This window comes from Cherax quadricarinatus, chromosome 70 (genome assembly GCF_038502225.1).
Source record: "Cherax quadricarinatus isolate ZL_2023a chromosome 70, ASM3850222v1, whole genome shotgun sequence".
Classification (NCBI taxonomy): Eukaryota; Metazoa; Arthropoda; class Malacostraca; order Decapoda; family Parastacidae; genus Cherax; species Cherax quadricarinatus.
This window is the reverse complement of record NC_091361.1, coordinates 15,866,652-15,893,810: the sequence shown is the minus strand read 5'-3', so window position 1 is coordinate 15,893,810 and position 27,159 is coordinate 15,866,652. Positions and strand designations below refer to the sequence as shown.

Here is a 27,159-nt window from a genome sequence, read left to right as displayed (position 1 = left end):
CATTCTACTGTGGTAACGTTTCTCTTTCCAAGAGCTTCGTCAAGCCGGTGACAACGGCCTGAGATCCTGGAGAGCGAAACGTTGCCACAATAAAATGTCACGTTAGTTGCATTTGTGTCCTCTTACATAACATTGTCGGTAATTCTACCAACGTTAATACAAGGTATTATGCGTTTGAAGGTCATATGTTTCAAGAAAATGTCCCAAGGTTGCTTGCTTTAGATGGAGGACACTTTCAAGGTAGCATACCTTTGTATTTATACCAAGGCAAGATGACTCTACATAGAGCTTCATGTAGGCTTGACCTCACATCTTTTTTTTCTCTCTCTCTTTATATTACAACATAGTATAAGATAAAACATAATTATTACGTTTTCTCCCACCTGTGTCGGGGTGCGCACCTTCTCGCAAAACTCTTAGGTATCTGCAACCCACCTTTCAATATCTCTCCCATGTTTGTTCTGGAGGGGGAACTTTCCTGTCTGTAACACTCTTCGGCATGATAAGTGAACCAGGATAGTCCGGCCAAAACTATGATATGTAACACATTTTTACGAAATTCTGTTACCGTCCTCAGCAAAGATCCTTTTTTTATGGATCTTTATTTAGTAGGAGAGGTTTTTATTGCTGTGTTAGATAATAATATATATGGAATAAAGGTATCGGAGGTAAAACTAGACGTATGAAAGGTTGAAATTCAAAGCATTTTCCTAATTATAATTCCATGAATTAAAGATCCTCATAAATATGGTAGATAATTAAGATTTTGAGTATGAGGCATTAAGAAAATGGGTAAATTAAAGAATTACGCAAATAATGAAGGAAAAAGTATTTACACAGGGGAGGACGAGGAAGAAATGGGGACAGAGATAGAGAATTGAGGAGGAGAAAAAGAGGTAAATGTATGTAGATAAATGGAAAACCACTTCCAAGGAGCGGTCCTCTTGGATCACAAATTTCGGAAAATGCAGAGGGGTCGTGGGAAGCACTCCTCGGGAATGTGTGACGCCTCGGGGAACTGGACAGATAAGCACGCAAGTAGGGTGTGGGTGGTGGGTGGGTCGGTCGTGGGTGGTGGGTGGGTCGTGGGCTGTGGTCGTGTCATGGGCGGATGGAGAGAGAAAATATAAGAACATGAGAAAGAAGGAACATTTCAGCAGGCCTACTGGCCCATGCTAGGCAGCTGTGAAGTGGTTTCTCATACCTTTGTATCTCGAGGCAGTTGCTAGAAGCATCAAACTAATATTAAGGCCATTTCTGTTTTTTAATGAATAAATTATCTTCCACGACACCGTCAGTTTATTTTGTTCCGTTGGCAGGGAGAGTCTGACTACCCCAGGGTGCCCGTCTCAGCCATATGGCTGTATGGCTGCCAACTTGCTGAGAGCAAACTCTTTATCATTGTAACATCTGTGGCTTGCCTACCAGAGTGATAAAGGGAAGGGTAAGAAGATAAAAAAGAGATAACATAAACAAAATAAGGAGGAATTAAAAAAATTAATAATACATGGAAATAGTAGCAAGGAAATCCATTCGCCTGACCCAGCCAAGAGACGGAACAGAAATACTGTCTCCAGCCTCCAAAATAACTCTGAGCAGCCCTGTATGACCCTTGGGTGTTTAGTGCTTAGTTTTGATTATAATAATATAAATGAGGAAAGACTGAGAGACAAAATAGCCATAGTGATTGGACACCTCTTCCGTTTGTGGGTTATTCAGGGTGGTCAGGCTGGCAAAAATTACTCATTCAGAAAAAACGGCAGCTTTGAGAGTAGCCATAAAAACTCATTGACTACTACTGATAACATTATGTATATGGAGAAAATTGTGATGAAGAGTGAGGTTAGGTGTGTTGAGGCTCTAACCATGGGTAGCTTAAAATCATGTTGGACACGTACATGGCTGTTATGTAGTGTTTTACGAAGTGTATTGGTGAATATTGTATATTAAAAAAACCTCCATATATAATGTCACTTTCCGGGATTTGTTCTGAAACCAGACGAGTATTATTCCTGGTGAGTTAGAGTGGCCAGGAGAGGTAAGTGAGGTACGTGTGTGTGAAGGAGTGCGTGGAGCGCAGCAGCTGCAGCAAGACGTACTAAGACGTCACAGTTTGATTTTTGTAGGGATGGTGGTCTTTTTTTGTGGCCTGAAGGGAAGAATTATCAAATTTAGAATGATAATTCGTATTTGAAACCTGGAGAGTCAATATTTAAAGGAAGCATTTATTATATAATATTAATAATATTACACGTCAGGTGTCAGAACAAATCCCGGAAAGTGACTCATGAAATTGCAATAACACCATTGAAAACAAGCACAGAACTGGTGGTGCTAAAACGTCCAGACAAGATTCGTCCAACAAGGTATATTTTTATACTCCATAAGCCCATGCTAACTCCCCTTGTGATGTACAGAAATATACCTATTCGGATGAATTCTATACGGGCCAACTGGACCATGGTTAGCACACTGGCCAGGAAGTTTTGAGACTTCCCTGCCATGGGCTCACACTCCATCCTTATTGTGATTTGTTATGTGGGCACCGTTCAAAAATTTTTCATGCAAGAAACTCAGCTATATTAAATAACTCTTTTTCTAGATGAAATCGTTGGTTACTCTAATGAGTCTTGATTCTAATATCATGGGTCTCTAGGTGCATTTTTCTTTAATAAATCGTGTGCCCTTGTAATCAAGCAGCTGTGTTGTTTTGGTGTGGAATATCGGTGTTATTAACGTTATCTATGTATGCTGACGTATATTTTGTCATATTCGTTGCTAAGGGTTGTGTATATCCCTGCATTGGGTAAGAACTTCGTGGTGGTATCCCTTACTGGTCAAGTCCCTGATAATGGTGGAGACACTGGTGGCTACTTGAAAAAGGTGTTGGAGAAAAGTTTTGGAGATGCTTGACACTGAAATCGTTAGGGAAGACAATGTGTTTTTCTTCTGTGCTGTCTCACCCAAGTAAAATGTGAAGGACCTGCCTAGTATGGGCCAACAGGCCTACTGCAGTGCTCCTCCTTTCTTACGTTCTTACGGCGTCTGTAGTCTCTGATGAAGTGAAGACGATAGTGAACTTTAGAAGCACTGCAGTAGACTTCCACCATTATCAAGGACTTTACCAGTAAGGGATACCACCACGAAGTTCATACCCACTGAGGAAAGAGCGACAAGGAATTTATTATCAATGAAGACAACAACGAGGGACCTAACAATGACCACTCCAGCAAATTATCAATGAAGACAACAACGGGGGACCTTACAATGACCACTCCCGCATGTTACCAAGGAAGACAACAACGGGGGACCTTACAATGACCACTCCCGCATATTACCAACGAAGACAACAACGGGGGACCTTACAATGACCACTCCTGCATGTTACCAAGGAAGACAACAACGGGGGACCTTACAATGACCACTCCCGCATGTTACCAAGGAAGACAACAACGGGGGACCTTACAATGACCACTCCCGCAAATTACCAAGGAAGACAACAACGGGGGACCTTACAATGATCACTCCCGCATATTACCAACGAAGACAACAACGGGGGACCTTACAATGAACACTCCCGCATGTTACCAACGAAGACAACAACGGGGGACCTTACAATGACCACTCCCGCATATTACCAACGAAGACAACAACGGGGGACCTTACAATGACCACTCCCGCATATTACCAACGAAGACAACAACGGGGGACCTTACAATGAACACTCCCGCATATTACCAACGAAGACAACAACGGGGGACCTTACAATGACCGCTCCCGCATATTACCAACGAAGACAACAACGGGGGACCTTACAATGAACACTCCCGCATATTACCAACGAAGACAACAACGGGGGACCTTACAATGAACACTCCCGCATGTTACCAACGAAGTCAACAACGGGGGACCTTAAAATGAACACTCCCGCATATTCAACGATTTCAACCAGGAAAAAAACGGTCTCTACCTCAGACTCTCCACAACACTAGCTCATAAATGTGTAGGAGCACTGCAGTAGACGTGCTGGCCCATACAAGGCAGGTTCATCACAATTCCAGCACTTCTCAGTCATACATTTAGCCTACTTGATTTCAAGCTTTCAGAGGTTCCAGCTTTAGCTCGTCTAAATTAAGACACATGTCCAACAACTGGATATCTTTATTGATGGAACGTTTCGCTTACATTACTATACCTGCTGCCGAAACGTTTCGCTTACACTACTATACCTGCTGCCTCTGTATTTGACTGAAGAAGTCTACAGTGTAGCCGAAATGTTTCATTAGTAAAGATGTCCAACGTTTACACCTACAACTTAATGATCAACTTGTCTGCATTTTGTAAAATTAATATAAATTCACCAGGGAGAACTGTTTTTGCGATTCCATAAACTTCACTCAGTGGGCGAAACGTTCCCAAAAAAAAGAGCGCAGTAAGTTGTATCTGTCTTGTCCTTCCATCGTGTCGGTATTTCATATTACTTTCAGTCTAAATAATGAATAAAGTCTTGCCTAGTAAATCTCAGTCACTCCTGTTTAAATACATGTCAACCAATACATGTCAACCAATACATGTCACCCAATACATGTCACCCAATACATGTCACCCAATACATGTCACCCAATACATGTCACCCAATACATGTCACCCAATACATGTCACCCAATACATGTCACCCAATACATGTCACCCAATACATGTCAACCAATACATGTCAACCAGTACATGTCAACCAATACATGTCACCCAATACATGTCACCCAATACATGTCAACCAATACATGTCAACCAATACATGTCAACCAATACATGTCAACCAATACATGTCAACCAATACATGTCAACCAATACATGTCAACCAATACATGTCAACCAGTACATGTCAACCAATACATGTCAACCAACACATGTCAACCAATACATGTCAACCAATACATGTCAACCAATACATGTCAACCAGTACATGTCAACCAATACATGTCAACCAATACATGTCAACCAATACATGTCAACCAATACATGTCAACCAATACATGTCAACCAGTACATGTCAACCAATACATGTCACCCAATACATGTCACCCAATACATGTCAACCAATACATGTCAACCAGTACATGTCAACCAATACATGTCACCCAATACATGTCACCCAATACATGTCAACCAATACATGTCAACCAATACATGTCAACCAATACATGTCAACCAGTACATGTCAACCAGTACATGTCAACCAATACATGTCAACCAACACATGTCAACCAATACATGTCAACCAATACATGTCACCCAATACATGTCACCCAATACATGCCAACCAATACATGTCAACCAGTACATGTCAACCAGTGCATATCAACCAATACATGTCAACCAATACATGTCAACCAATACATGTCAACCAGTATATGTCAACCAATACATGTCAACCAATACATGTCAACCAATACATGTCACCCAATACATGCCAACCAATACATGTCAACCAGTACATGTCAACCAGTACATGTTAACCAATACATGTCAACCAATACATGTCACCCAATACATGTCAACCAATACATGTCAACCAATAAATACTTGTCAACAAGTTAATGGACACTCGTTGATGCCAGTAAACAAAGTCGATGATGCCCACCTCCTCTTCCTCAGATCAAACCTTTTTGTCTCCAATGCCTCAGGCGATGGATGACTCTAAAGGGTCAAGCATTTCCAGAGAATATGACTATAATCACAGTCCCATATTTAGCGTATGGATCATAATCCATACGCTAAATTATAGGCCAGGCGTTAAATTATATTTTCTTCGATATTCAATTATAGTATACGCTGTGTTGTTGCCTTAATTGGTTCATGTACCTTTAATTATAACGAATCATTTGCCCTTTGTCAAGGTATTGTGAGCATTATGTTGTCTGAAAAAAATGCCGGGCATTTTTGCCTGAGCTATAATTAAATTTGATGCTGTTATTTGGGAAGTGGAGGGTAGATGTAATTACAGACGATAACTGTTGTGCTGTAATGCTTAACAGAATAGTTTACATATTTATAGGGGTGAAATTTAATTAATTACACAGGTAAAAACAATTGAAGAGAGCGTGCACGCCCACACACACACACACACACACACACACACACACACACACACACACTCACACACACACACACACACACACACACACACACACACACACACACACACACACACACACACACACACACACACACACACACACAAGATGACAAGATGGACAAAGACAGGATGTTCCAGAGACTAGACACAGCAACACGGGGACACAGTTGGAAGCTGAAGACACAGATGAATTAAAGGGATGTTAGGAAGTATTTCTTCAGCCACAGAGTAGTCAGGAAGTGGAATAGTTTGGGAAGCGATGTAGTGGAGGCAGGATCCATACATAGCTTTAAGCAGAGATACGATAAAGCTCATGGTTCAGAGAGAGTGACCTAGTAGAGACCAGTGAAGAGGCGGGGCCAGGAGCTTGGACTCGACCCCTGCAACCTCAACTAGGTGAGTACAACTAGGTGAGTACACACACACGACACTGGAGGACAGGAGGGTCAGGGGAGACATGATAACGACATATAAAATACTGCGTGGAATAGACAATGTGGACAAAGACAGGATGTTCCAGAGATGGGACACAGAAACAAGAGGTCACAATTGGAAGTTGAAGACTCAGATGAGTCAAAGGGATGTTAGGGAAGTATTTCTTCAGTCACAGAGTTGTCAGGCAGTGGAATAATCTAGAAAGTGACGTAGTGGAGGCAGGAACCATACATAGTTTTAAGACGAGGTTTGATAAAGCTCATGGAGCAGGGAGAGAGAGGACCCAGTAGCAATCAGTGAAGAGGCGGGGCCAGGAGCTAAGACTCGACCCCTGCAACCACAAATAGGTGAACACACACACACACACACACACACACACACACACACACACACACACACACACACACACACACACACACACACACACACACACACACACCAGTCAGCCAGACTACCAGCCAATTATCCAATCTCCCAGACAACCAGAGAGCCATTCAGCCAGACTGCAGATTGCCAGCAAGCCAGTCAACCAGACTGCCAGTGAGCCTGTCAACCATGCAGGCAGGCAGACTGCCAGCCTGTCCCTCAGGCTTGCAGTCTCTGCAACACCACCTGCAATATATGAACACTTTACATATATACTGATGAAGACGATATTATGTTACAAGGATCAATCTGAGTGACCTGACAAGTAACCATCCAGCATGTGTGTCATGTCAAGTGACCATCCAGCATGTGTGTCATGTCAAGTGACCATCCAGCATGTGTGTCATGTCAAGTAACCATCCAGCATGTGTGTCATGTCAAGTGACCATCCCGCATGTGTGTCATGTCAAGTGACCATCCAGCATGTGTGTCATGTCAAGTGACCATCCAGCATGTGTGTCATGTCAAGTGACCATCCAGCATGTGTGTCATGTCAAGTGACCATCCAGCATGTGTGTCATGTCAAGTGACCATCCAGCATGTGTGTCATGTCAAGTGACCATCCAGCATGTGTGTCATGTCAAGTGACCATCCAGCATGTGTGTCATGTCAAGTGACCAGCATGTGTGTCATGTCAAGTGACCATCCAGCATGTGTGTCATGTTAAGTGACCATCCAGCATGTGTGTCATGTCAAGTGACCATCCAGCATGTGTGTCATGTCAAGTGACCATCCAGCATGTGTGTCATGTCAAGTGACCATCCCGCATGTGTGTCATGTCAAGTGACCATCCCGCATGTGTGTCATGTCAAGTGACCATCCCGCATGTGTGTCATGTCAAGTGACCAGCATGTGTGTCATGTCAAGTGACCATCCAGCATGTGTGTCATGTCAAGTAACCATCCAGCATGTGTGTCACGTCAAGTGACCATCCAGCATGTGTGTCATGTCACGTGACCATCCCGCATGTGTGTCATGTCAAGTGACCATCCCGCATGTGTGTCATGTCAAGTGACCATCCCGCATGTGTGTCATGTCAAGTGACCATCCAGTATGTGTGTCATGTCAAGTGACCATCCAGCATGTGTGTCATGTCAAGTGACCATAAAGCATGTGTGTCATGTCAAGTGACCATCCCGCATGTGTGTCATGTCAAGTGACCATCCAGCATGTGTGTCATGTCAAGTGACCATCCAGCATGTGTCATGTCAAGTGACCATCCAGCATGTGTGTCATGTCAAGTGACCATCCAGCATGTGTGTCATGTCAAGTGACCATCCAGCATGTGTGTCATGTCAAGTGACCATCCCGCATGTGTCATGTCAAGTGACCAGCATGTGTGTCATGTCAAGTGACCATCCAGCATGTGTGTCATGTCAAGTGACCATCCAGCATGTGTGTCATGTCAAGTGACCATCCAGCATGTGTGTCATGTCAAGTGACCATCCCGCATGTGTGTCATGTCAAGTGACCATCCCGCATGTGTGTCATGTCAAGTGACCATCCAGCATGTGTGTCATGTCAAGTGACCATCCCGCATGTGTGTCATGTCAAGTGACCATCCAGCATGTGTGTCATGTCAAGTGACCATCCCGCATGTGTGTCATGTCAAGTGACCATGCAGCATGTGTGTCATGTTAAGTGACCATCCCGCATGTGTGTCATGTCAAGTGACCATCCAGCATGTGTGTCATGTCAAGTGACCATCCAACATGTGTGTCATGTCAAGTGACCATCCCGCATGTGTGTCATGTCAAGTGACCATCCAGCATGTGTGTCATGTCAAGTGACCATCCCGCATGTGTGTCATGTCAAGTGACCATCCAGCATGTGTGTCATGTCAAGTGACCATCCCGCATGTGTGTCATGTCAAGTGACCATCCCGCATGTGTGTCATGTCAAGTGACCATCCAGCATGTGTGTCATGTTAAGTGACCATCCCGCATGTGTGTCATGTCAAGTGACCATCCAGCATGTGTGTCATGTCAAGTGACCATCCAGCATGTGTGTCATGTCAAGTGACCATCCAGCATGTGTGTCATGTTAAGTGACCATCCCGCATGTGTGTCATGCCAAGTGACCATCCAGCATGTGTGTCATGTCAAGTGACCATCCCGCATGTGTGTCATGTCAAGTGACCATCCAGCATGTGTGTCATGTCAAGTGACCATCCAGCATGTGTGTCATGTCAAGTGACCATCCAGCATGTGTGTCATGTCAAGTGACCATCCAGCATGTGTCATGTCAAGTGACCATCCCGCATGTGTGTCATGCCAAGTGACCATCCAGCATGTGTGTCATGTCAAGTGACCATCCAGCATGTGTGTCATGTCAAGTGACCATCCCGCATGTGTGTCATGTCAAGTGACCATCCCGCATGTGTGTCATGTCAAGTGACCATCCAGCATGTGTGTCATGTCAAGTGACCATCCAGCATGTGTGTCATGTTAAGTGACCATCCAGCATGTGTGTCATGTCAAGTGACCATCCCGCATGTGTGTCATGCCAAGTGACCATCCAGCATGTGTGTCATGTCAAGTGACCATCCCGCATGTGTGTCATGTCAAGTGACCATCCAGCATGTGTGTCATGTCAAGTGACCATCCAGCATGTGTGTCATGTCAAGTGACCATCCAGCATGTGTGTCATGTCAAGTGACCATCCAGCATGTGTCATGTCAAGTGACCATCCCGCATGTGTGTCATGTCAAGTGACCATCCAGCATGTGTGTCATGTCAAGTGACCATCCAGCATGTGTGTCATGTCAAGTGACCATCCCGCATGTGTTTCATGTCAAGTGACCATCCCGCATGTGTGTCATGTCAAGTGACCATCCAGCATGTGTGTCATGTCAAGTGACCATCCAGCATGTGTGTCATGTCACTGCAACAGTGAAGTTCACCATCCTTGAAGGAGTAATGACTCACCAAAACATGTGAAGGTATATTTTAACGTCTTGGAGGGATCGTTGAGGTGTGTTGAAGTCTTTTAGGTATCTTTGAAGTGTTTTGAAGGCGTTTTGGAGCATCTTGAAGGAGTGCCTCAAGAAAAAATATGTGGAGGCTTCTTAAGGTTTCCTGAAGGTGTCTTCGAGGCATCTTTGAGGTGCCAGTTCTTTAAGGAAACGTATGGCATGTTTTCCCCATGATCCCAAGGTCTCTGATCCCAGTGGGACAAATTAATACTGTTGGCTTATGTCCCTGTACTTGCCGATCTTGTACTCCTCCCTGTGGTCAGCAGCTCCTCCCTGTCGCCCGACACTGTGATGGATGTAGGTGTCAGCCAGTGTGGACACACAGGTATAGTCCCATACTAAGAGCTTGCCATTCTTCCAAGGATAGATGGTGATCCCATCAGGGCGGTTTGCTGGGTTGTGGGTATTGTTGGCTGCTAGTGATCGGGCCTCCCTCTCGGCTGGGCATCTAGCTGTAGCAAGGGTTCTCTTTATGATGTCGTTGACCTCATTGTGTCTCGCATGCCAGCCCTTAGTTTTGAAACAGTTAAGACCATGTAGCCCATATTGGTCGGCTTGTGCATCGCCGTAAATACACGTATATTCCGTGTGAATTGGGGCAGCAAGGCGCAGAGCCACTGCAATACGGAGGGTTTTAGGGTAGAGGCGCGTTCCCATTGCTGATATGGGAACTGTTTGGAGGAACTCCCTGGAGTGAGGTGCGCTCCCAGCTTGGAGACAGGCAATCTCCCTGTTTGAAGTTGCAATCCTGAGCATGTTGGCAGCACCTTTTCAGCGATGGGGCCATCCCAGCTTGACTGTTTGTAAGCCAGTGCTGCACTAGGGTTTGGTGCTGGAGCAGCAAGAGCCTCCCATTCAGTGATAGCACTGGCATAGTTAAGGTCCTGTATTCCTGCTGAGTCACTGAGGTTATCAGGAAGAATTTGTCTTATTAACTCGTCTGATGCTATGGAAGAGGGTAGGAAAGCTGGTAGGGCAATCTGGGAGGATCTGCGTACTCCCAGCCCCCCAAGCCTGACCGGAAGTGAGGCTTGCAACACTGTCCATCTTCAAGGGAAAGATTCAATACACTCTCTAGCAAGGTCTTAAGGAGAGAGTCGTATTCCTTGAGTTTCAGACTAATGAAGGCTGGGGAGCATGTGAGAAAGTAGGTAGGTTTTGGGATTGACAGGCACCTGGTGAGTAGATAGAAGGCATCATGTGTTTCGATGTCTTTCATCCTGCCTTCCATCGTCCGGAGGTCTGAGACTTTTTTCTAGGATCAGATCGATAGCATTGGAGCCAAGAGGAGCACCAAGGAGAGTGCTATTGGCTGGATCAATGGCTCGTGCTCCAGGTAAAACGGCGCTAATATTCTGGATCATCTGTCGATTGGTAGAAACTATTTCACATTTGGTGGGGTTTAAAGAAAGGCCCAGGCTTTCTCCCATGTCTTTAATTTTTCTAATGTCCTCTAGGAGAGATTCTGTTGTGCCAGCTAGGGTACCGTCGTCCAGGAACCAGATATTGAGCTCACTGGAAAGTGCTTCTGTGACTTCCTTAATGACCAGAACAGAAGGGGGCGAGAGGGTCCCCCTGTTGCACACCCTCACACGAGTCAATTTCATGGCCCCCAAACAATAGTTTAGAAGTCACACTATAACACGATTCCATGAAGGGATAGAGGGAAGGGAAGTTTCTAGAAACTGCTTGGAGAGCAGCATCCCTTCTAAGTTGAAAGCGTTAGCAAAGTCCAATTTGATCAGGGCTTTTTCATCTGATATATTGATATATACTCGTGCTGCATGGGCAGCTGCTTCACAGCCTTGTTGAACGCCAAAACCGAGCAGAGTTGGTTTCAACATTGCAGCAGCCTCTTGACTCGCCCTTCTTACTGCAGCCTTGGCGACTAGGCGCCGAAGAGTGTTACCCACTGCAATGGTCCTGATTCCGCCATCCTTTTTCCGGAGGGCACACAATGAGGCACCAAAGAAAAGGGGTCTGATGGCCTCTGGGACACCGCCAGCCAGGCACAGGTTGGAAAATTTGGTGAGTTCGGACAGCAGCCTCTCTGAAACCTCACCAAGTGATGGATTGAGTATTTGTTTTAAGTGTTGAGGCCTTAAACCGGTGAAACCTCCTGCTGAACCCTGTGGAAATGACATAGCAGCTTTATACACATCAGCATCCTGTAAGGTTAGATGTTCTTCGCCTGCTGCAATGTCAGGGAGGTCAATGTTGGTACTGGGAGCCCTGGGTGGATGTTTGTCCTTCAGAGCTTTTGCCATATATATATATCTATATATATATATATATATATATATATATATATATATATATATATATATATATATATATTTGATTTGGTCATTTAGAGAGAATGGATCAAAGTAGAATGACATGGAGAGCATTTAAATCTGTAGGGGAAGGAAGGCGGGGTAGGGGTCGTCCTCGAAAAGGTTGGAGGGAGAGGGTAAAGGAGGTTTTGTGGGCGAGGGGCTTGGACTTCCAGCAGGCGTGCGTGAGCGTGTTCGATAGGAGTGAATGGAGACGAATGGTATTTGGGACCTGACGATATGTTGGAGTGTGAGCAGGGTAATATTTAGTGAAGGGATTCAGGGAAACCGGTTATTTTTATATAGCCGGACTTCAGTCCTGGAAATGGGAAGTACAATGCCTGCACTCTAAAGGAGGGGTTCGGGATATTAGCAGTTTGGAGGGATATGTTGTGTATCTTTATACGTATATGCTTCTAAACTGTTGTTCTGAGCGCCTCTGCAAAAACAGTGATAATGTGTGAGTGAAATGAAAGAGTTGACTGATAAAAGTATTTTCTTTTTGGGGATTCTTTCTTTCTTTCTTTTTGAGTCACCCTGCCTCGGTGGGAGACGGCCAACTTGTTAAAAAAAAATAATATATATATATATATATATATATATATATATATATATATATATATATAGTTCCTTGATAATGTGAGTAGTCACGAAAGCGCTTGGAATTTCTCTATTCTTTCAGAGTGGTTGTTTTGCATATTCTTCTTTCTTTCAACATACCAGCCGTATCCCACCGAGGTGAGGTGGCCCAAAAGAAAAAACTGAAGTTTCTCCTTTTAAATTTAGTAATATATACAGGAGAAGGGGTTACTAGCCCCTTGCTCCCGGCATTTTAGTCGCCTCATACGACACGCATGGCTTACGGAGGAAAGATTCTTTTCCACTTCCCCATGGACAATAGAAGAAATAAAAAAGAACAAGAGCTATTTAGATAAAGGAGAAAAACCTAGATGTATGTATATATATATATGCATGTGCGTGTCTGTGAAGTGTGACCAAAGTGTAAGTAGGAGTAGCAAGATATCCCTGTTATCTTAGCGTGTTTATGAGACAGAAAAAGAAACCAGCAATCCTACCATCATGCAAAACAGTTACAGGTTTTTGTTTCACAGTCATCTGGCAGGACGGTAGTACTTCCCTGGGTGGTTGCTGTCTACCAACCTACTACCTCTTGTTTTGCATATATATATATATATATATATATATATATATATATATATATATATATATATATATGCAAAACAACCACTCTGAAAGAATAGAGAAATTCCAAGCGCTTTCGTGACTACTCACATTATCAAGGAACTATATATATATATATATATATATATATATATATATATATATATATATATATATATATATATATATATATATATATATATATATATATATATGATAATGTGAGTAGTCACGAAAGCCCTTGGAATTTCTCTATTCGTTCAGAGTGGTTGTTTTGCATATTCTGAAATCACCTGATTACTGTGATCTTATTTCATATATATATATATATATATATATATATATATATATATATATATATATATATATATATATATATATATATATATATATATATATATATATATATATACATTCATGTTCACGTGTGTATATATATATATATATATATATATATATATATATATATATATATATTATATATATATACACGTGTACATGAATGTGTAGTATGACCTAAGTAGAAGTAGCGAAATATACCTGTTATCCCGAGTATTTATGAGACAAATAAAACCAGCAATCCTACCATCATGTAAAACAATTACAGGTTACCGTTTAATTAACACTCACTTGGTAGGATGGTAGTACCTTCCAGGGTGGTTGGTGTCTACCAACCCATTACCACAGGACGACAGTACCTTCTTGGGTATTTGCTGTCTATCAACCAACTACCACAGGACGACAGTACTACCCTGGATGGTTGCTGTCTACCAACCTACTACCTACGTTACATGTAGCAGTAAATTAACGAGCCTTGTATATTGATAAGTTTTAAACCCCCTTAAGCAGCCATAAGCACTGTTCAAGTTGAGGAATAGGCTAAATATTAAAGTAAATATTAACGTAAATATATACAGGGAATTGATAGGATAAACTGTGTGTTTGAATACAAGGGTTCCGTACAAAGAAATTTGGATGTAAACTTTCAACATGTGAAACCTAATGGAAAATGGGAATCACTTTCGCCTGAGCGTGGTAGAAAAATGCTCTGAGTTGGCTAAGATATGGTGGAAACAGACTATATACATCGTTTCAAGAGGAGGTATGATAAGATTCGAGAGGCCTTGGAGTAGCAATGCCAGTCAATGACTGGAGCCTCGTAAACGCAAAACGCCAGCACGCACAACGCATGAAACTATATAATTACATAAATAAATGAGTCGTGAATAGATGACTTTAATGGGAGAGTACATAGTGTACCCGGTATCGTAACGTAGGAAGAAAAACTATCGCACAACTATCGTCAAACTATTGGGTAAATATTATGCCAGTCGAAGCGTGTTTGGTGTGAATGTTTGGAGAGAGAGAGAGAGAGAGAGAGAAAGAGAGAGAGAGAGAGAGAGAGAGAGAAAGTTGAAGCAGAGAGCCAGCTAGATTGAAGCTTAGAAACTGCTCATTGAAAGACGTGAGGCAAAAAATAATGTTGTTGACTTTTTAAAACGACGAGAAGAAGAGAAAGAAGGAAGACTTAGTTAATTAAAAAGATATTGAAGAGAAGAGAAGCAATTGTTTATTTTGGAAAAATAAATTAAGTAGTCAGAAACACAATAAAAGGAATAAATACTAAAAAGAACAAAATATGCAGTTTGTTAGTGATATATATATATATATATATATATATATATATATATATATATATATATATATATATATATATATATATATATATATATATATATATATATATATAATTTGAATGGTACCTGGGATTGTTAGTGTTTGAATGATTGTGTACAAATAACCAGCGCATAGGAGAAAGAACCTTATGACGAAATGTCGGAGCGAAACATCGTTATAAGCTTCTCTCTCTTTTATGTGCGGGTTATTTGTGTATTATTCCAGTCACGGTATTGTGGCCTTTCGTTATTTTTTTAATGATGGTGTCTGGGACGATCTCATGTTATTGGTAACGCTGAAACACATATATATATATATATTGTATCTTATTTACAAGGCTGCCATATTTTCCTGTTACCAGAAAATTGAGAATACTAGTTCTCAGTACTTCTCTAATCGTATTTTGATTAGTGAGGTGCCTAGGCATAAATTACAGGTTAATGTGCTATCATTATATTTTTAAATAAGTGGAGGTAACCTAAAGTGTTCAAGAAAGTGCAGATGAGATCAGTATAATTCTGACTGATTTTTAAGAGTTCTACTTGGGAAACACTTGTCCTAGTTTCCCGACAAATCTTACCTAACCTAATCTACTCTAATAGCTCAGCCTCTAGCTAGATTTTATTGACTTGTCAGCTATTTTTTTTTACCGGCTGCCCGCAGGCTTGTACAGTCATCACAACCTGCTGTATCTGGCATATGTTATGTGATTATTGTGCTTCTACCAAACTGCCATTTACGTGTCAGGAAGTTGCTAAAGCATAAGATTAACTTTTAAACTGTTTTGCTAAAGCGTATTACTGCTAAACATATATGCTATTGCATAATATTATTTATAGGTAAGTATGCTGAGGCGTAAAATTACTCGTAAGCAAGTATGCTGTAGCATAAGATTGATGCATAAGGAAGCATGGTGTAACATAAGTTGTACATACAGACAAGTATGCTATAGCATTAGATGTACGTATTAGTATGTTATAATTTAAGAATGTGTGTGACAGTTTCTGTAAACACTTGATCTGTGGGATTAATGAAAAATTAGACACATGTGATATTGTATTGATGCTGTGGGATTAATAACTTCTATATTCTGTTCCTTTAATCTCACGTTCTAATAGTTTATGTTCCAGCCATCATCGTGTTTTCTCACGTTCATTGTGTTATTCCTTATTCCCCATTTTCACTTTCATTATATTACCCTTACTCTGCGTTCTTACATTCATTTCCCTCACTGTACATTCCAATAATTCGTGTTGTTACGTTCACAATGCATTCTCATTATATTCGTTACCTTCACTGTGCGTTCTCCAGAGTAACACTAATGATGCTGTATCAGGATTGAACGCCCCAAGCCATAGGTAAGCCAGAAATATTGAAAAGATGAATATTACCATCGTTATCCAAGCACCCGCATCAGTAATAATATTTGTATTACGTTTCCTGTGGCCTATAGGACTCTCCTCAGTATGAAAACCGAATGTATACCACGCATTTTCAGACCCCCGAGGCTCCTGGTATGGACAGAAACATGTTCAGTGGGGCATAATTCCAGGAATATAACGCTTCGGCTTGGAATAATAATAACAAAAGTCGTGTTTCCAGTAAATGCTGATAGTTGAGAGAGAATTAGTGGCGCAGTATACATGTCTTGATGACCTGTTGCCCAGGCGTTGTAAGACCCCATACGGGCTTAAAGCTGACCCATAATAATAATATTAATAATAATAATAATAATAATAATTCTGTAATGAATGTGTGAAAATGTCTCTGGAGTTAAACCTAACCATGGAGATAATGACATAACAGAGATAAGGAGCTACGTCAAGGAGCTATTCAAATATATGAGATGCTTTATCTTGTCTATTTTTTTTCAATATTTTTTCTCGTCTAACTCAGTGTTTGCCATATTTTTTCCCCACAGCGCCTCAGAGTAAGACTAATCGACGGTAAATTTGCGAGACTTTCAGGTCAAATTTTTGGAAAAAAATAAAAGCTAGCTATGTTTCTATGCTTCCAAATCGTGTTCCGTCACATAGGATAAGTTTCGCTATCAGGTCATGAAATCTGTCAGCCTGGGAGTAGTTGGTTGCCACTCAGGAGTCGGTGATGCAGCCTCCGGCCTCTGTTAGAGGTCCCCACTCAGGAGTCGGTGATGCAGCCTCCGGCCTCTGTTAGAGGTCCCCACTCAGGAGTCGGTGATGCAGCCTCCGGCCTCTGTTAGAGGTCCCCACTCAGGAGTCGGTGATGCAGCCTCCGGCCTCTGTTAGAGGTCCCCACTCAGGAGTCGGTGATGCAGCCTCCGGCCTCTGTTAGAGGTCCCCACTCAGGAGTCGGTGATGCAGCCTCCGGCCTCTGTTAGAGGTCCCCACTCAGGAGTCGGTGATGCAGCCTCCGGCCTCTGTTAGAGGTCCCCACTCAGGAGTCGGTGATGCAGCCTCCGGCCTCTGTTAGAGGTCCCCTGGCTTCTGGATGACGCTTAGTCACTGTTGTCTATCTTTTTCACATCCTTTTCGTCCAGGTTCAATAATATTTAGTTTATGATTGCCACAGTTACATTCCTGAAGATTAGGATTTTGAATTAATCTCCATTGAAATGCATCGTCCACTTCTCGGATCACTACATCAGTTGGTGCAAATCTTCCTTCAGTTCAACGGTATCCTTCTCTCAGTGTATTGTTCGGTCTTTCCTGATCAACCAGGCTGTAGTGCACAAGTTCTGCAAGCGGCAGGCGCCAGTAGCCTGGTCAATCGGGTCAGCAACCGGGAGACTTGGAAAAGAGAACGCATGAGTTGTTGGAATAGTGTCATCTTAGGTATTATTTCTCTTCTTTTGAAAGTTGGAGGTTAAATAAAAAAAATTTGTAAAGTAAAAGGACACAAGTGCAACTAATGTGACATTTATTGTGGCAACGTTTCGCTCTCCAGGAGCTTTATCAAGCCATTACTTGATAAAGCTCCTGGAGAGCGAAACGTTGCCACAATAAATGTCACATTAGTTGCACTTGTGTCCTTTTACTTTACATATTGTCGGTAATTCTACCAACTTTATTACAATAAAAAAAATTGGCATATATTGACAGTATTTTGAAGCTCGTTCGTGAAAAATTCATTCGAACTGTTGATCTTAAATTTGAAAAATGTCTCGCTCAACATAGTCGTTCTGGGGCACTGATTTATTTACTGTTGTCTGTGTAAGTTCTGTCTAATTTGAGCAAAGGCCCGATGATTGATGTAGTTTGTGCCTTGCTTTGGCATATGAAAGGAAATATTTTGGATTTCTTTAAATTTCATTAATTGTCTCTCTCTCTCTCTCTCTCTCTCTCTCTCTCCTGGATCCTGTATAAATCATTTTGCTTAAGGTCAATATTTTCTTCTTCCCTGGCCAGTGCTTCCTTCAGCATTTCAGATAGTCTCGTCTCATTGAGAAGCTCAGTGATTCTTCGCCTCCTGTAGAAGGAGCCTCTCATTCCTGTGAGTTTCTAAACAGTCCTTATTCACTTTCTAGTTTCGGCCTGGTCTAAGACCGAACCACAGGGGGCGTTAACCCTCCGAAACTAATAACAGAATAGGTGATAAGTGACTTGCATGTACTAACATCCTCTTCCTCGTGCCTCCAGGAGCCGCCACTCCCGTCAGGAAGATCTCCGCCCATGAGTTCGAGAAGGGCGGCCTTGTGAAGCCTATCGTTACTACGATAGACGGAACGCCCACCTTCCTCTCTCCTCCCGCAGCCGCTGAGAATGTCGCCATCTTGGCCAAGGTGAGTACGTGCGAGGACATGGAAGGATATGGATAAACATGGAATTACGTGGGAGGAAACTCTAGGATATGTACATATTTTGCCTCACAGGCAAATAAATAAAATTCTTGATTTCTCTCAGTATTTTCATTTTTATATGTTAAGCATTTTACTAAAATTTCAATTTCTTCACAGAAAAAATAAGACACACATGATTTAAAAGAAGATAGTAAAAATATTACCACTTATGACACTTGAAGAGCAGTATGGGAGTAAGGAAGGTATGAAAGTACATGGGAGAACAAGGTATGGTATGGTAGCTCAGCTAAGGACATGGGAAACATCAGTAACAGAAGTTTTTACGGCCATTGTTGAGTTATCTGGTAGACGCATTTATTAAACTACAGCCGAGATAGTGCTACTTATATCTAAGACTCTAGTCATGAAAGAGAGAGAGAGACACACAGAGAGACAGACAGAAAGAGACAGAGAAGAAGAGAAAGAAAGACAGGGAAGAGAGAAACAGAGCCTCACTCATCGACTACTGTACCAATGATTTACGTTAAGCTTCCATGAATCACTACAGCGGCACTCTGAAGCTCTTACCAAAAGTATCAATAAACTCAAGTGGGTATTGCTCATAAAACTGTATCTCTCTTTAAATTAAATCATAAACGTTTCAAAGTGCTTGGAATGTACACTCTAAGGCGGATAAGAGAGAACTTAGACTGTGACACAACTGTGAGGAGTTACCTGACAATATACACCAAGAAAATATTGAAGGGCTAGGTCCCAGAGCTACACACCACCATAACAACGTACTGGAGTGAGAGATATGGGAGGAAATGTAAAATAAACTCAGAGATAAGCAAGGGCGCCATGGGCACATTAAGTGAACACTGTGTCAATATCCGTGGACCAAGATTATTTTTACCGGCTATCAGTAGTTGTCAGTAATACTGTCGGTACAAGTGTAGAAGTCAAGAGGAAACCGGATCACTGCCTCAGCTAGGTGCCAGATCAACCAAGCTGTGATGAATAAGTTGGCCAGTGGTCCGCTAACAACAACAGACTGGTTTGACAGATACTCAAAGATTTTGAAAATTACCGGGCTGCCAAGGTAGAACAGCCCTCGAAATGGCGGAAAATTGATTTGATATGACTTGTAATTGCCATGATTATGTCAACGATAATAATAATAATAACAATAATGTCCCGTGGCCTGGTAGGCAACGCTCTCTCCTCACACAATGAGTATCCGCGGTTCAGTTCCCGGCTGGGTGGAAACACTGGGCGCGTTTCCTTACACCTACTGTCCCCGTTCACCTAGCAAGTAGGTACCTGGGTGTTAGTGGACTGGTGTGGGTGGCATCCTGAGTGTTAGTGAACTGGTGTGGGTGGCATCCTGGGTGTTAGTGGACTGGTGTGGGTGGCATCCTGAGTGTTAGTGAACTGGTGTGGGCGGCATCCTGGGTGTTAGTGGACTGGTGTGGGTGGCATCCTGAGTGTTAGTGGACTGGTGTGGGTGGCATCCTGGGTGTTAGTGGACTGGTGTGGGTGGCATCCTGGGTGTTAGTGGACTGGTGTGGGTGGCATCCTGGGTGTTAGTGGACTGGTGTGGGTGGCATCCTGGGTGTTAGTGGACTGGTGTGGGTGGCATCCTGAGTGTTAGTGGACTGGTGTGGGTGGCATCCTGGGTGTTAGTGGACTGGTGTGGGTGGCATCCTGGGGGACAAGATTGAGGACCACAATGGAAATAAGACAATCAGTCCCTCGATGTCGCACTGACTCTCCTCAGTCATCCTGGCTGGCTAACCCCCCGGGTTTAAAAATCCGAACAAAATCTTATTTCATCTTATTAATGCCTTAATAATACTATATTCTAATAAAAATAATATATTTGGTCCTATTTATTAAAAAAAACAAGTTGAAATAAATAAAAACCAGAATTTGACAAGAAATTTTCCATAATTATTTTTTAGAGTTTTACTTTAGTGCTCAAACATCGTTTTATGTTTTTTTTTTTTTCAAAAAAATAAAAGAAATGCTCTTGATCCCTGTCCAAAAACCGTTCCAGTTCTCTGGACAGAAAAAAAAAAGTTGCAACTCTCTTTTCGAAAATTTTCACCTTCATGTTAAAAGCAGTTTAAACTTTGTTATAAAAATTAATTCTCCGGTTAAAATAATTCTAATAATCTCATTACACCATTTCTGGTTCTCTTTTTTGAACAAAATTTTGCAATTTTTAACTCAAATATTCCAGTTTTCTGTTGCTCACATTTCTTATTTTCCTATAAATTAATTCCATTACAGGGAAAAAAATGCCTATCATTATTATCATCAACCGCATCATTATAGTGATGCGGATGATGATGATAATACCTGTGTGTGACAGGTACGTCGCAAGTCCAGGACGGAACTCAAGGGTCTTGATGAGCGCCAATTGATCTTCGAGCTGGTTAAAGACATTTGCAACGACCTGGACGTACGATCCCTCTGCCATAAGATCCTGCAGAATGTTTCTATTCTTACCAGCGCCGACAGATGTTCCCTGTTCCTTGTGCAGGGAGATAAGGTGGGTGTCCTCGTTCAGGGAGGTAGTGTGGGTGTTCTCGTTCAGGGAGATAGTGTGGGTGTCTTCGTTCAGGGAGATAGTGTGGGTGTCTTCGTTCAGGGAGATAGTGTGGGTGTCCTTGTTCAGGGAGACAGTGTGGGTGTTCTCGTTCAGGGAGATAGTGTGGGTGTCCTCGTTCAGGGAGACAGTGTGGGTGTCCTTGTTCAGGGAGACAGTGTGGGTGTCCTCGTTCAGGGAGACTGTGGGTGTCCTCGTTCAGGGAGACAGTGTGGGTGTCTTCGTTTAGGGAGACAGTGTGGAGGAATACCGTACAGGAACCTTACTAAATTATCTAAACTTTGTTTTTCAACTAAATGATTACATTCTGAGACTAAAGATCACCCATTAAAATTTAACACGGCACAAAACAGATTGGAGTTGAGAATTTTGGGGATATATATTAGACAGTTTAAACGTGAACTAAATAATAATGTAATAGTTGAAATGTCATAGTTGTATTTATTTGTTCAATCTCACTCGAAGTAGCATATAATCGTCTCATTAAATTTAACCTTCTTCTCTATTCCTTAAATTGCTTGCAGTTTATATATATATATATATATATATATATATATATATATATATATATATATATATATATATATATATATATATATATATATATATATATATATGGTCTAAGAGAAAAATAGCATTCCTTATTGTTGCGTATTCTTCATGGCACTGTGCCAAACAGGAATCGGACAACCGCTGCTTGGTCTCCACATTGTTCGACGTGAACCCAGACTCCACGGTGGAGGAGATGCAGGAGAAAGAGGAGATTAGGATTCCGTGGGGCAGCGGCGTGGTGGGCTACACAGCACAATCAGGAGCTATGGTTAACATCCCTGACGCCTACGAGGTAAGTAATACTGCTAGTTACAAAGATTAGACTAGTTACATCGTGGGAACACCCGCAGTGTATTGCTACTTGACTCTCTACTAGTGTTGCTTGACCTTTCTTACCCTCTGCATCGCCCAACCAAATTTATCATACACCCCGCACCCTCGTCTCATAAAATTTTTATACTGCAAAAAAAATAATGGTTTGAATTAACATGCAAAATATAATGAAATCACTTTCTATTTTAGGTTTGTAGAACAAATGAAAATGCTCTAGGTAAAATATTTTTTTTATATTCGAAAGAGTACAAAAAGAAATCATCCATTTGGTTGGAGTTAACAAAATATATGAATACTTTGTCTTAAAAAATATATAGTTTATTAACTTACGGTTTTTGCATTTTACTCATGAGCAGTTTAAGGCAGTGAGCTCCAGCTTTCTGAGCAACCAGAAGCTTACTTGGTTTAAACATGAGCTTTGGCTAAATATTTACTCTGTTGAAGCTTAATATATTCCACAACTTATCGACATGTAATTTTTAAGTAGAATTAATAAAAAAAATCGTTTACCAAAGAACTATAAAATACTGTTGAATCTTAGCGTCCATGAGCCCTGTGTTTAGGCTCTGTTCACCCTGATCAGTTTGAAAGATCGTGGGAACACCTGCTGTGTGTTACTGCTCTATCGTACATAATAGTCATGTAGTGAGAATACCTGCAGTGTGATGTTACATTACTCTAGATACATTATGAAACACGCATAAAACTGTCACCTACTCTGTATGATAGTTACATAGCCAGAACACCTGCAGTATGCTGCTACACTACAAGATACTTATATTGTGGGAACACTTGAACTGTGATGCTACCCTACTCTTTATAATAATTACATCATAGGAAACACTAGCAGTGTACTGCTACACTACACTATGGTACCTGTAGTTAGATATATTGTAGGAACAATAGGTAGTTATGGGTTCCTGTCATATTACAACAGAGAGGACGGGTTTCAGTACATAAGGTACTGAAAAATAGGAGGTTTTTCCTGAAGATTTCAAAAAGGTCATTGAAGACTTAGGTTCTTCAGCACCAGTTAGCACTTCTATAACGTCAGTCGTGAGACGAGTTGATGGGTGGGAGGGAACAAGGTATAGTGATTTACCTGGAGTTTACCTGGAGAGAGTTCCGGGGGTCAACGCCCCCGCGGCCCGGTCTGTGACCAGGCATCCTGGTGGATCAGCGCCTGATCAACCACGCTGTTGCTGCTGGCTACACGCAATCCAACGTACGAGCCACAACCCAGCTGGTCAGGTACCGACTTTAGGTGCTTGTCCAGTGCCTGCTTGAAGACAGCCAGGGGTCTATTGGTAATCCCCCTTATGTATGCTGGGAGGCAGTTGAACAGTCTCGGGCCCCTGACACTTATTGTATTGTCTCTTAACGTGCTAGTGACACCCCTGCTTTTCATTGTGGGGACGTTGCATCGTCTGTCGAGTCTTATGCTTTTGTTGTGAGTGATTTTCGTGTGTAAGTTCGGTACTAGTCCCTCTAGGATTTTCCAGGTGTATATAACCATGTATCTCTCCCGCCTGCGTTCCAGGGAGTACAGGTTCAGAAACTTCAAGCGCTCCCAGTAATTGAGGTGTTTTATCTCCGTTATGCACGCCTTGAAGGTTCTCTGTACATTTTCTAGGTCAGCAATTTCACCTGCCTTGAAAGGTGCTGTTAGTGTGCAGCAATATTCCAGCCTAGATAGAACAAGCGACCTGAAGAGTGTCATCATGGGCTTGGCATCCCTAGTTTTGAAGGTTCTCATTATCCATCCTGTCATTTTTCTAGCAGATGCAATTGATACAATGTTATGGTCCTTGAAGGTGAGATCCTCCGACATGATCACTCCCAGGTCTTTGACGTTGGTTTTTCGCTCTGTTTTGTGGAAGGAATTTGTTTTGTACTCTGATGAAGTTTTAATTTCCTCATGTTTACCATATCGGAGTAATTGAAATTTCTCATCGTTGAACTTCATATTGTTTTCTTCAGCCCATTGAAAGATTTGGTTGATGTCCGCCTGGAGCCTTGCAGTGTCTGCAATGGAAGACACTGTCATGCAGATTCGGGTGTCATCTGCAAAGGAAGACACGGTGCTGTGGCTGACATCCTTGTCTATGTCAGATATGAGGATGAGAAACAAGATGGGAGCGAGTACTGTGCCTTGTGGAACAGAGCTTTTCACCGTAGCCGCCTCGGACTTTACTCTGTTGACTACTACTCTTTGTGTCCTGTTTGCGAGGAAATTATAGATCCATCTACCAACTTTTCCTGTTATTCCTTTAGCACGCATTTTGTGCGCTATTACGCCATGGTCACACTTGTCGAAGGCTTTTGCAAAGTCTGTATATATTACATCTGCATTCTTTTTGTCTTCTAGTGCATCTAGGACCTTGTCGTAGTGATCCAATAGTTGAGAGAGACAGGAGCGACCTGCTCTAAACCCATGTTGCCCTGGGTTGTGTAATTGATGAGTATCTAGATAGGTGGTGATCTTGCTTCTTAGGACCCTTTCAAAGATTTTTATGATATGGGATGTTAGTGCTATCGATCTGTAGTTCTTTGCTATTGCTTTACTGCCGCCTTTGTGGAGTGGGGCTATGTCTGTTGTTTTTAGTAACTGTGGGACGACCCCCGTGTCCATGCTCCCTCTCCATAGGATAGTAAAATCTCGTGATAGGGGCTTCTTGCAGTTCTTGATGAACACGGAGTTCCATGAGTCTGGCCCTGGGGCAGAGTGCATGGGCATGTCATTTATCGCCTGTTCCAAGTCATTTGGCATCAGGATAACATCAGATAGGCGGGACGGAAAAGGGAAGAGATATGTGATGGGTGTAAATAGGAAGGAGAGCAGTGAGAGGGAGTTACAGTGAGTTGCAGAGATTTTAAACAAAACCTATAGGTCAGGGGTTCTTTACCTTTTTCGTCCTATGACTTCCCCCCCCCCCCCCGCCCGAGACTCTTCAGGGTATTACCGTGACCCCTATAATAAATTTTGAAATGGTGAACCTTGTGAAAGGGTAAGATAAAGAAAATGATAGGAAGACGATGGTTTATTGAAAATGTCACAGAACAAAAACTTTGAAAAGTTCCACGTAGCCTCTTCAAGTGCCTGAACATTGCAAATTCCACAGAACTATTGAGCTTCATACAAAACTTACTTCTTATTCACTCAGTGAGAGGGTTGAAATTATTTTGCAGCCATAAATCTATCAAAGCGAGGAGCAGTGCTCGACAGGCAACTCCTCATGTCAGCATCGATCACAAGCCTATTAATAGTGTGTCTTCGTTTTCAGTGTTACCATTGCTGAGAATCCAACCTCGCAGCGATAGGTTGGCGGGAACTGGATCAGCATGATCAGTGCACTAGGTTGGCGGGAACTGGATCAGCATGATCACTGCACGCATCGAAAGAATGGGACAGTCGTCCTGCACTTTTGCTCAGAATGTCAGTAAAGTTGACTTTCAGCTGAGAAACTTCACGAATTTGAAGAAATTCTACCTTAGCAGCAACATCAGCATCACTGATGACACTGTCCTTGACTGAAAAGGGTCTGTAGATCCAAGCATCAGTACAGCGGTCGTCCAGTCCTGGAAAGTAACTTTCGATGGCGTCATTCACTGCCAAAAGATGAGCTGAGACTTCCTCACGGAAACTACATTCAGCATCTGGCATAGAATCCAGGAGAGTCGTCATCTGAGTGAAGAAAGTTGTGTCACCGTCCTCAGCTCTTCTCTGATGAAGCTGAATCCTACACTTGAACGCTGCCACTTTGTCACGCGCTGTATGCAGCATTGTAAGGTTTCCTCGGAATGAAATATTCAGGGAATTCACTTCAGAGAAGAAATCTGCTCTGTAGGCAATTTTTGTTACAAAACAGTCATCTTGCATCTTTTTCGTACAGCCGTACGACCTCGCTCCAACAGCATTGTTATTTCCTCTGGAAGTTGTAGCTCGCGATTTAGAATCTTACCACGTGAGAGCCAACGTACCTCTGTGTGAAATAGGAGAACAGAGAAGTCAGCACCCATTTCTCCACAAAGCACTTTAAAAATCCTTGAAGTCGTTGCGCTCCCTCGGATATGGTTCACAATATTTACAACGCCTGTGAGCACTTCTTGAAGTCCAGGTGGGAGAGTCTTCATCGCCAAAGCATGTCGATGAATCACACAGTGAGCCAAGGAGACATGCGGAGCGACGTTCTTCACGAAGGCTTTGTAGCTGGATTTGCAACCGGTCATAGACGGATCCCCATCTGTACACACTCCGACAAGTGCTTCCCAGCCTAACTAGTGTTTAAGGAGAAAGGCTTCAAGGATTTTGAAAATATTTTCTTCACAAGTGGTTGTGGCCAATAGTTTAGAGAACAAGTACTCCTCCTTCATGACTTCCCTGTCAAGGTAACGAACATAAACAAGAGGTTGGGAACATGAAGCAACATCCGTTGACTCGTCCAGCTGCAATGAATACACTGGACTACTCACAGCAGCCACTACCTGCAGCAGAATATCCTCATTCATGTTGGAGATCCCACTTCTGACTGTATCATTCGAAAGGGAAATTGCCCTCAACTTGTTTGCCTGGTGTTCTCCAAGACCCTCCTTCGTTGCTTCCAGAATGCAAGGTTTAATCAGGTCTTCGCAATGGTATGAGGCTTCTTGGTCTGCACGATTTTTAAAGCAATTTTGTATGAAGCCTCCAACGCTGCTTCATTCTGACGAACGAAGTGACCAATGGATTCGATATGAATGGCCTTCAGAGAAGCTTCT

At 42.3% G+C, this 27,159-nt stretch overlaps 1 protein-coding gene across 7 annotated transcripts in view; it reads left to right on the top strand.

Moving 5' to 3' along the window:
- The window catches only part of Pde11 (Phosphodiesterase 11), a 580,189-nt gene that overhangs the window by 434,772 nt on the left and 118,258 nt on the right, over positions 1–27,159 (top strand). For all 7 annotated transcript variants that reach the window (XM_070099914.1, XM_070099915.1, XM_070099912.1 and 4 more), the window contains 3 exons: positions 18,763–18,905; positions 21,280–21,459; positions 22,196–22,360. In XM_070099914.1, the coding sequence (XP_069956015.1) occupies positions 18,763–18,905; positions 21,280–21,459; positions 22,196–22,360 (488 nt within the window). The remainder of the gene's footprint in view (positions 1–18,762; positions 18,906–21,279; positions 21,460–22,195; positions 22,361–27,159) is intronic.